General features: G+C 35.5%; 1 protein-coding gene across 1 annotated transcript in view; it reads left to right on the top strand.

Annotated features, from left to right (window-relative positions):
• The first annotated feature begins 256 nt into the window (after positions 1-256).
• Positions 257-11,670, top strand: part of GPR149 (G protein-coupled receptor 149) — a 62,566-nt gene continuing 51,152 nt past the window's right edge. Inside the window, exons 1-3 of the mRNA XM_045556245.1 lie at positions 257-1,337; positions 2,288-2,480; positions 8,157-8,605. Of these exons, the coding sequence (XP_045412201.1) occupies positions 357-1,337; positions 2,288-2,480; positions 8,157-8,605 (1,623 nt within the window). The 5' untranslated portion in view covers positions 257-356. The remainder of the gene's footprint in view (positions 1,338-2,287; positions 2,481-8,156; positions 8,606-11,670) is intronic.

Genomic DNA, 11,670 nt, shown 5'->3' with positions numbered 1-11,670 from the left:
CTTTGCTCCATAAGAAGGACCCAAAAGGATCCAGACATCATTGCTTCTCAATCTACCTGAAGAGTTTTTGCTTTCTTGCCTGAAACTTGATAATGGGAGGGAGTTTTTGGTTTGTTTTTAATAATTGGAGTGTTGAAAATACTCTTACTAATGCTTGAAATGGAACCTAATTTTTAAATATGGGTTGAGTCAGATCTAAAGGAGACATGCCTCACCATTTCCTGCAGGACTGACCAGGGAAACATCTAGAGGGAAACTGGGTGGGAGAAATGAAATCTGATTTGCAACAGCCATGCTTTGTTTTGAGAAAATTATCAGATTCACTGAGAAGGAAAATTAAATATTGACCAAGGACAATGTCTTTATTACTCAGTAACTTATCAACAATTGACTCTAGCCTGTGGAAAGGAAATCATAATTCTACGGACCTTTTAAATCCACCAGGAACTCTGAATATCTATCTTTTTTGCCTGACATGTTTAATTACTCTTGCAGCCCTGGCGGGCAGCATTTATTCACTAGTTTCCTTGCTGAGGATGCAGAACAGAACTGTCGTGTCCATGCTTGTGGCTTCCTGGTCTGTGGATGATCTCATGAGCGTCCTGTCGGTGACCATCTTCATGTTTTTGCAGTGGCCAAAAGAGATCCCTGGCTACTTCCAGTCTCTGTGCACCACCTCTGCCTTACTGTATTTATGCCAGGGTCTCTCCAGCAACTTGAAAGCGACTCTCCTAGTCTCCTACAACTTTTACACGATGCACAGAGCTGTGGGGAGCCAGATAGCCTCCAGAAGATCGGGCCAGGTGCTCGGCGTGGCGCTGACCGTGTGGGCAGCCAGTCTGCTGCTCTCTGCGCTCCCGCTGTGCGGCTGGGGCGCCTTCGTGCGCACGCCCTGGGGCTGCCTGGCAGACTGCTCCAGCTCCTACGTGCTCTTCCTCTTCGCGGTGTACGCTTCGGCCTTCGCGCTCCTCGCGGGCTTCTCCGTTCCTCTCATTCACCGGTTGCTGTGTTCGGAGGAACCGCTGAGACTCCACGCCAACTACCAGGAAATTTCCCGTGGAGCGTCCACTCCCGGGACTCCTCCTACGGGGGGGAGAGCGCTTTCCCTGTCACCAGAGGATGCCCCGGGCTCGGCCCCGCGGCGCTCTGGGGGATGTTCCCCGAGCTCCGATTCTGTGTTCGGACCGGGTGTGCCTGCTGCCGCAGGAGCTGGAGTCAGCAGGCGTGAGAACCGGGGGACTCTCTATGGCACCAGGAGCTTCACCATAAGTGTGGCGCAGAAGCGCTTCTCTTTGATCCTAGCGCTGACAAAAGTCATCCTTTGGCTGCCTATGATGGTAAAAGTGCAGTTGCTCACAAAGCGCGAGTGTGTGTGCCAGACTGTGTGAGTGCGTGTTGGAACCAGCATGCTGGTTTGGGGAGTCACCGAGAGACGCGCGGTTAAGTACGCTTCCAGATGTGTCTCGCTCCGTTGTAGAGACTCACTTGCAGGAAGGCAGCTCACCGGTAGGGTTAGTTGGCTGAGAAGCCTTTGCTGCTAAGTGCTTCTCCTTTCAAAATTGAAGGGGGTGGGGAGGGCTTTCGGTCGCGGGCAACTTAGTTTTCCTAGTTCTGTGAGGGCCAAGGGTGTAGTTTCTCACAGCAGAATCTGAGTACTGAGAAATGGAAGGAGGGAGTAAAAGGAAGGGTTTGTTTTTCCTCCAACCTTCTGTCACCCCTTTCTCTCCGCTCCATTCCTGCCTGGTAAAGACATCCCCATCCCCAGCAGGGAAAGATAGAGGAGAGAAGCATAAGACTTAAAGAGAGAAGAGAGGGGACAAAACAGGCTTTTTTTCCTGCCTTGAGGAGGGAACCCGATTGAGAGGTGACAAAGTGGCGCCCTGCTATTACAAGCGCACACGGGAGGAGGTGAGGGTCCAGGGAGCTACAAAGTCCACTTGGGGTGCCAAATGCAGGACTCCCGGATGCCTGCCCTTTTCCCGGGTAGCGTCCCCCACATCGTAGACCATGCCTTCCTGGTGGGGACTTGAGTTGGCAGGGAACGCAGACCCAACACTCCGGAACAGAAGCCCCACCAAATCTTGTGCGGTCTGGCATAGTGAGGTGCTCTCACCAGTTCCCAAGAGCAAACCACCAAAGATGAGGGCACCGGCCCAGAAGCAGAGCTTCTGACTCTCAATCAGGAAAGGGGACTGGGTAAGGGTCTGGGGCAGCGCGCTGCGGGGAAAGGCTTGGGAAGTGGAAAATGTGATTCTGGGTTAGATCTGAAGTTCTCTCGCCTTTGCAGATCCACATGGTGGTCCAGCACGTAGTGAGATCTCAGAGCCTTCCCTTCGAGACACTCAGCTTTCTACTCACCCTGCTGGCCACCACTGTAACCCCAGTGTTTGTCTTGTCCAACCGCTGGACCCACTTGCCCTGTGGCTGCATCATCAACTGCAGGCAGAACGCATACCCAGTGGCATCCGATGGGAAAAAAAGTAAGTCTGGCACTGCGGTGGTCGGGCATAATATGGATACAGTCAAATTCAGAAAAGTGGTCTATTGAGAAAGTTGCCTCAGTAGAGGATGAAGAGTTCAAGGACAAATGTAAGTGGTAAATATAGAGAAGATGTTATAACATCAAACAATTGCTAGCACAGTGTTGAAGTAGGTTTTAAATGAGACGCGGTTTAAACTATCCTGTGAAGTACTACTTGTGCTATTCAATAATTATTTTATGTAAAAAGGGAACTAGAAGTCATTCAACACAGCATGCCAGCAAAGGCATTTAGATATTATATTCACATAGCTTTTAATCCAGAGCAGAAAATTAGTGCCCCTCCCAAGTCTGCAAATAAGAAGGGCATTGCTATGAGAAGCCTGCAGAAAGCTAATAATATTATATGTTATAATATTATTAACTTTCTGAAATGATTATTAACTTTCTGGAAAGAATTAAAAACTCATTATGTTGCTGCCCATTATTATTCAGTGAAACAGTAAAGGAAAGCATTTTCCTTATTTTGCTGCTTGTATTCTTCCAAGGTTTTGAAAAGTTCTGAGTAAGTAATCAGAGAGACTGAAGACAATTTCAAAACAAATTTTAAGTGTAGGCCTCTACTGTTGGATGTATGCACACATACACACACACCCCAAACCAAACCAAACCAAACCAACCTCAGTTTCAAGAGAAGACAAAGTGGCAGAGTTTGTCGTTGTATGCTCATGTATGAATCTAGCCACACTATTTACATTTAAAAAAAATCTAAGTTCTAAAGAGTACACCTAGAATGAAAGTGGAAGGCAGGGTCAATTTTAAAACTTTGCAGTGTAATTGTTCCCATATTCTAAAACAGGCAAAGTTGAGGAATGAGCTGTATGCTTTGACTCTGCCAGAAAGGAAGAGAATATTTTTTATCAGTCCAGACAAAAGATAAGATATTCTACCATTTAATAAATTTAAGAATACTGAATTAATTGTTCCATTAATTGTCCTTTGTTCAGAATAAGCAAGTATATTATTCTTTAACAGAAGAAAGTTTATATAAAAACTGTCCATCTCACATTATTTTAGGGTTGTAAAATCTGGAGAATATCCAAGTATATTCTCAAAGATTGATTCTCTACAATCAACTTAACAACAGAGTTATTTTATAAATATTAGTCATGAAATGGCCATTTTCCATTTATTGATCACATTTAAAATTTAGAATGTCTAGATATTTTTCAACTGATCATAATTTTTTTATTGTTAAGAATGTCACAAGGTTTTATTGTTAATAGAAGGCAAATTAATCTGCATTTAAAATTACCATAGAACTTATAATAATGATGTTCTCTGGAGATTAATATCCAAAGCAACAGTGACAGAGAAAATTCGTGATAAACCTTTATGGGTCACTTACAAATACATAATATATCAGAAATCATTCACAAGCCTGAAGGCTCTAACAGTCCAACAGATTTTAACATTTTTCTGCTACATTAATGAACCAACCCTGTCTTATAATGTCTAAGATTGTAAGAAAAGCAAGAGTCCGTGCTAGTGAAAATGAAAAGTCACAATAAAGTGGTTTAAGGCGATCATTTTTAAGAAGTATAAAGCATCCATATCAGAGTGAAAACAAAGCAAGTAACAGACCTATTATTGTGAATGACTTGTGAAATATTCTATCTTCTGTACTGCACAAGATAGAAGAGACTGTGGCAAGCCAGCAGAATCAATGATCACATTAATATCACATTTTTGAAATTAAAAACATGCCTTTCAAGATTAAAATAATATTTTTTCTCTAAAATTACTATTGCTTTTATTTGATTTAATTTCAAAATTCCAAAGAAAGACTTGAAATGTGGATGCTTTTAGAAAGAGTCATGGCTGCAAAAGTAAAATATTATGAGAAACTTAATTACAAGGTTTTTATAGTTCAAATGGTTCCATTCCCTCTTTGATCCAGGCTATGCCATTGGGAAATTCTGAGAATAAGAATAATGTGCTTGTTTTTCCATTCTGAATTCCAGAAGTAAAGAAGGAAAGATTTTTTTTCCTAACTCCTATCTACCATAGACTAATTTTGCAGATGTAAATATAATTCCTCTTCTCAGCTTCACTGAACAGGAACTGAGAGACATGTAACTGGAAAATGAATGTCAGTACTGGAAAGTAATTTGCAGAAATAATAATTCTCTCCTGTTTCCAACAATAATCTTATTACTAATGTCTCAAAACAAAAGTGTTTTTGTTTTTTTAAAAAGTATGACTTTAGCACAGAGGTCTCAGGTGGTAGACATATGGATTGGATACAGCTTTCAGACTCATTTTGTTTGCCTGACATGATGTTTTCTTTTTTAAATTAAATAAACAGCTAATCAAATATTTTATATAAAAATCAAATTTTAAGCTTCTATTTTTTGACAAAATCAGAGTATCTGGTAAGTGACACATTACTCTGAAGAATTATTCATTTTTATGAGTTGATACAGTTACTTATTCTAAAATTATAATTGGCAAGATGTGACTAAAAACAAAATAATAAAGCTAATTCATTTTTCATCCAGGATTTTGGAACAGTGAAGCATTTGCTTTTCAGAACAAATACAACATTATGTTTATTTTTCAGAAGTGTAGCATAGATTTCAAAAGATTCTGGACAATATTCTGATGGTCTTTAAGTTTCTTGCAAGTTATTAGTCAGTGAAAGGTCTCTGACTTTCACTGACACAAAAAAAGTTTTAAAAACAATGCAACTGGAGTCTTTTTTAGTGACATAAAATAGGAGTCAGAAACTCTAACACCTTCAAGGCCTTCCACCTATAAATAAATCAGTTTTTTTAAAGATATCATTTTTTTAAATCATATTCCATTCAGCTAGCATCATTGAGTTAAGGCTATCCTGACAAACCCTTCCCATAACTCCATGCATGCTTCTGACAGATTGCTTCATTCATGCATTCACTCATTCACTCAACAAATATTTTTTTAGGGAAGACACATAGGTTACTATGTGTCTAGCGCTGCACTGTGATAAAGAACAGAAATTCCCAACTCATGGTCCATGAACTGAATTTGGCTCAAAGATATATTTTTTAAAACCAATTTTATAGTTACTTTTAACTAATTTTAATTATGCACCAAAATTTTAAGATCAGGATATTTTACATCAAAATCTATGAATCTGGTTTGTCTGAAAAATCACCATAGTTGACAATACAGTCCCCAATCCTTCTATAACAATTGGCTGGAGTTCAGGAGCCTACCTTAGATAAGGAGCTAGCTTTCCCATTTGCTATAATATATGTCTAACCTTTATTTGTGATTAATGTTACCTAACTGGCCCCTATCAACATTTGAGTTTTGCTACCTTTGGTTAATAAAGAAGAAAAAAAAAGGCATAGTCTTTACCCTCAAGGAACTTAAAGATGATCAATTTTGACTTTGATTCTAAGATTTCTTTCAACTTAGTTTTGGTTATTAACAATGTCATTTAAATATATTTTATAGGCATTTATCCCTTTATAGCCAGCCTCTAGTCAAATATTATCAATTCTGTGATATTGTTATAAATCTTTATATCTCAGGTTAAGTATCTCAGGTATCATGAGTTACCTCAGTGATAAAGAATTTAACTTTAGTGTAAGGAAAGTCACTAACAAATGTTTTTATTGGTTACACTTCATAATTAGTGTACTTTCTCTGAAGTAAATACAGTACATATGGGTCATTTGTCTTCCATTAACATGTTTCTTTTAAGGGTCAATTTCACATAGAGGCAAATAACTCCAATTCTGAAAAGTTAGTTTTATATTCAAGTCTTTTTACCAAGTAAATAATCTTAAGTAGATTTCCTCTGTCAACCTCAGTATTCCTAGCTGTAAAATAGGACCAATAAGCTTTTTGTTGTATACGGTTGTTGATGTGTTAAATGACATGATGTGTGCAGAAGTTGGCCTTGGAATGCTCTATCACATCAAGGTCTCTATCACAATTCTACTTTCTTCTTATGGCCTTATCTCAGACCGCCTCGTGTGTCTCATGGCATGGAGGGAGGGCCTTTATTAACATATTCCGCACACTTCATCAAAAATGTTATTCATTTTTGATTTATATATTTCAGAGTTATAATATTCCACTAATAAAACATATAGTTATAGACATCAATTTTATCAAGTGTTATATCACAAAATTGGGATATTGTGATAGTTTTTTTTTTCTTGATGGTACTGAATTGATAATTTGTCACTTTACATCCTTATTTGGAGAAAAGGGAAACCTATCAATAATTAAAATATCCTTTTTCCTTTGCTTTTCACATTGCTAAAGTAAGTTAAAAAGGCTTATTTAATTTTACTTGACTATAGTAGAAAAGGTAGGTAGAAATATAAATGAGATGTTCAAATATAAAATATAAACATCTGTTTCTACTTTTCCATTTTCCTTGAATTGACATTTTTCTTGTTTGTGCTCTGGCTCAAACAATAATGAATGATACTGACAAATTCTATTTTCCAGTCAGCAGAATTTGTTTGTAAATCTTAAGTTCTGAGAACATTTCAGTAATAGAATCAGTATGTGAACAACACTAGGGTGTATGGTAAAATGAATCAAATTTTACCTATTTTTCCCATAGAAACTTTATAGCTTTTCATAAATTATTTTCTACCAAAGACAGCTAAATGTCTGACTATAAAACACAGAGCTACCAAAGTAGAAAATTTGTTCAAAACAATACATTTGAAAGATGAAAACAAAAACATTAAGTTGTATCTTGTCTACCACCTTGATATAACTTCATTCTTAATATGTAAAAATGATCTAGCATTTAATGACATTCACACATAAAATTTTGTATCACTTTCTGTTACACTTTTGTTATTTTACTAAGATTTTGCATCATATGCACCAACTATATTTAGTATACCATCATGTTTCACTTGATTTAAATCATAAAAAGTTTTATGCATTCCTGCTAACCTCATCCTGTAATTAATCCGCTTTATAGACATTGTAAAGGGCTTCACATCACAAAAATTTAAGTCCATCCACTTTTTTACTGATTTATTCCAAATTGATTTGTATCAGAAATGTACATGTTATTTTAAAAAGTTTAAAAGCCGGTTTTCAGCATGATCTACTTTTTATTGTATGCATTTATAGACATAAGTGTCAGAAATGGTATACATCAAAATTATTAAAGCAATTATATCTATTGGTGGTATAGTCAGCTGAATAACTCACATAATATAAAGGCTACCTAATAATTAATTTCTAGCAAAATAAGATTTAAAAACAATATATTTTATCCCAAAATAAAGAAATATACAGAACAATTGATAGGCTGCAAAAACTAAAACTCAATGTGTCTGCGAGTTTACTAACTTATGGTTAAATTTTTGTTATGTAAAACTGCCTTTAAAAATTGAAAGGGTTTTCAGGATTGTATATATTTCAAGACCCTCATTGTGCAAGTGACAAAAATTAGGCCCAGGGTTATAAGATGATTTGAGTTTGTGAGGCATAATTGCTTTGGATAATTGACACAGAGTAAATGAAGGTAGTTTTTTATTGCATAATAATCAGCTTGAATGCACTTCCTATTTTTATTCACTATGTATATCCAGCTGTTGTTTTTATCTACCTTACTAGCCATGGAATTTTGTTTTTGTTTTTTACTTAGCCAAGAGGAGAGGCTTTGAATTCAATCTATCATTCCAACAAAGTTATGGGATTTATAAAATAGCACATGAAGATTACTATGATGATGATGAAAATTCCATATCCTATCACAACCTGATGAATTATGAGTGTGAAGCTACAAAAGATTCTCAGAGAAACAACCGTAATGTCTTCAATGCCATAAAAGTAGAAATCAGCACCACCCCCTCTTTGGACAGCTCCACAATAAAAGGGATCAACAAATGCACGAATACTGATATTACAGAGACTAATCAGGATTCTGACAAAGAAAGGGGTGTGTTTTCTGACAAAACAAGAGGTGATATTAACTATGAAGAAACCACCTTTTTTGAAGGGCCAGAAAGGAGACTGTCTCATGAGGAGAGTCAGAAACCAGACCTTTCAGACTGGGAGTGGTGTAGAAGTAAATCAGAAAGAACCCCACGTCAGGTACAGTAAAAGTTCTTCTTCCTGTGTAAGACTAAATATGATGGGCATGAAAAACATTATTAGTTGCTTATTTCATTCAATCAAGTCAAAGGTTAATTTCACTTGCCTCAATTATTTTCCACAATATTTCATTTTATTTCAAGGTATCTTTTGAAGGACCTTTTAATTTTGTAGGAATATATTTTCATTCAAAATCTATACATTTTGGAATCAGCAGAGTTAAATAAGCACTTTGAGAAGGGTAGACCCTTTTATTTTAACCTCAAGTAACCTGCTTAAATCCAGACCAGACTCTTAGAAATTATGTTTCAGATTAGTTGACTTGTAGATTTTATTTTTTCCTTCTCCATCCTAAAAGTATCTCACAAGTCCCCAAGGGAAGTTTTCTCTTTCATGTAAAGGCAAATATTTATACAACTAGCAATGAGAATGGTTGTCCTATTGCAATTGTACTGGACAGTTTGCCTATCAGTCTTGCAAGAACTAGTCCCTCCAGTATGCAGTAAGAAAAAAAAAAAAAAAGATTTATTCCAGAATACATTCTGGCGAGCATTTGCAAGCTATGCTGAATGTCCCATTTCCATAAGGGTTAAAGCATGGTTTTATAATGTTTTATAAAACTAAAAGAATTTGAACCTGAATCTTATCTCATTCTCTCCTTGATTCCAGCTTGCCTAGAATGATGAGAGATAGTTCTTATTTTATTGAAATTGCAGTGTAATATTGATATGAGATTGTTCTTTCTCCCAAACTCTCATATATGATAATTAAAGTTGCCCTTGCCTTCCATACTATTGATTTACTAGGAAAAAGGGACCTTTTTCTACATGATTTAATGGAAATCAGAGTCTACTTGCACCTAGTTTCTGGAATCAAAAACATAATTCTAAAAATATTCTGCTAGGAATAATGCATTAATTGACTAAAAGTATAACCATATAACACCAGCTATGAATATGAGCAGAATAATCTGAGATTTCCTTTATTCTCATTAGCTAAAACCACTAGTCTCAATCTGATATCACCATTTAAAAAGTCAGTTGAATAGTAAAACAAAGTATACAAAATATATTATTAGAAAAGATAGTTGTGCATATTGTTTAGTGATTAGAAATCTCAGAAAAATATCACTAAATATTTGCCATAAAGGGAAAAATACAGTGAAAAGCAAAAGTCAAAGAACACAATTATCCCAATTTTTAGGACAATATGTTTCCCCTAGCTAAGAGACGAATTCCTACACTTTCATCACCAATTTGTTCATAAATAATCTAAACCTCCTTGTTTTCTTGCACATAAAAATTAAGTGATATTTGTGATGAAGTGTGTGTGCGTGTGTGTGTGTGTGTGTCCCAATAACTTGTAACTACCATGTGTGCTGTTCCCCTATCCATCCTCATGTTGACCATTTAGGGGTTACAGTTATCTTGAATCTTGCTCATGTTTTTTAAAATTAGTTTATCACCAATTTGTGTACTTCTAACACAATATATAATTCAGTTTTGCTACTTTTGAGCCTTCCAAAGATGGTATCATACTGTCTCCTGGGACTTGCTTTTTGTCACTCAATATTACTTTAACTCAATTTTAAAATATATTTTTTAAAAACAGCAGGAATTATTATCTAAAATATCACAACTTATAACCCTCATTTAAAAGTCTTGATTATAGTTTGGAAAATATAATTTATTAACTTCACCTAGAAACATGTGAAAGAATCACACACTTTGCACATAAGTATATTGTCCTATGAGAATGATGAAGCACAACTTACCCACAATCTTCTTTAAATCAAAAAATAAAATGATATATGGAATGTACAAAACTTTGATCAATCCATATATCTTTCAACTATAAATATTTCCTTATTAAGAAGTGATATTTAAAAAAACTATGATGAGCAAGTAAGTCAGAAAACTTATGAAATGGTAGCTGTGGACAAAAATGATCAGCGGTAAAACAGGTAATACAATATTCAGAAAAGATAAAACTTGGTATTTCCAGAAACCAATTAAAATTAAAATACTATCATAAATTTTAAGGCATCAGGAAAAAAATCCTCAAACCAGAGACTGATATTTTTGTTATGACCTTCTCTTAACAAAATTGTCTATAGTTTTTAAGGTTAACATTAAGTGAAATTACAAAATTTAAATTTAAAAATTGTATAAAATTCTACAAAACATTTTAAAATACAAAAATTTTAATGTTAACATTGTAAATTAAAATGTTAACAAAATACATTTTGGGCCAAAAAGCTCATGAGAACTTTTTCCAAGATCAAAGACAGTTTTTAACTCTTACCCTATTCTCCAGCAGTAAATATTACATGGGAGTAAGCAGATGGTAACTTCGAAAGCACTTTCATTTTTAGCCTTTTCTTCCAAGTGCCTGCTTTACTCTGAAAGCAATGTTAACTTTTGCATCTTGTACAGTGATACATTAAACTGTGGTAGACACTGCAGTTACTTTATGAAAACACTAATTCTTTTGAATTTTTATGGCTGTACTTTCAAATATTTGGGCTCAATTTATCAGATCATATCTAATGGCACCACACTGAATAGTATGTGTATTCAGGATTTTTAAAAAGCAGATTTTATTTCAAATATATTTAGTGAGCTCTATTTTTATAATATATTTTGTTTAATTTTTTTATTAGAATTTATTTTAGTAAATGAATTCTCAGTATATCTTGTAAGACTGAGATTACCTAGTAAGAGTGTAGAGTAGATGGTAGTAGAATGATTTCAGTAGATTTAAATGAGATCCAATAAAATTTAAGAGTTGAGGGTGTTTGTAATACAAATTCAGTGTTAAACCTGGCCACACAATTGTTTCTTTTTGGACCTGTAGCAGGTAGAATCCTAAGTGGTTTACCATTAAAATGCTCAGAAGGAATAGTCAGTAATGTCAGAGTTCAGTTAGAAAGTTTTAATGTGGTGGCCACAGTATGCCTGTTTCTGAAATGAAATGATGATTTTTCTAGAGCCCCAAATTTTGTCATTTATGAAGAAAGAAAATTTGACTTAAAAAATAATTTAGTGGCTTATGGGTGATCATTC

This window comes from Lemur catta, chromosome 1, assembly GCF_020740605.2.
Source record: "Lemur catta isolate mLemCat1 chromosome 1, mLemCat1.pri, whole genome shotgun sequence".
In the NCBI taxonomy this organism is placed as follows: Eukaryota; Metazoa; Chordata; class Mammalia; order Primates; family Lemuridae; genus Lemur; species Lemur catta.
Note: the sequence above shows the minus strand (reverse complement) of the source record. Positions and strands in the feature narration are given on the sequence as shown.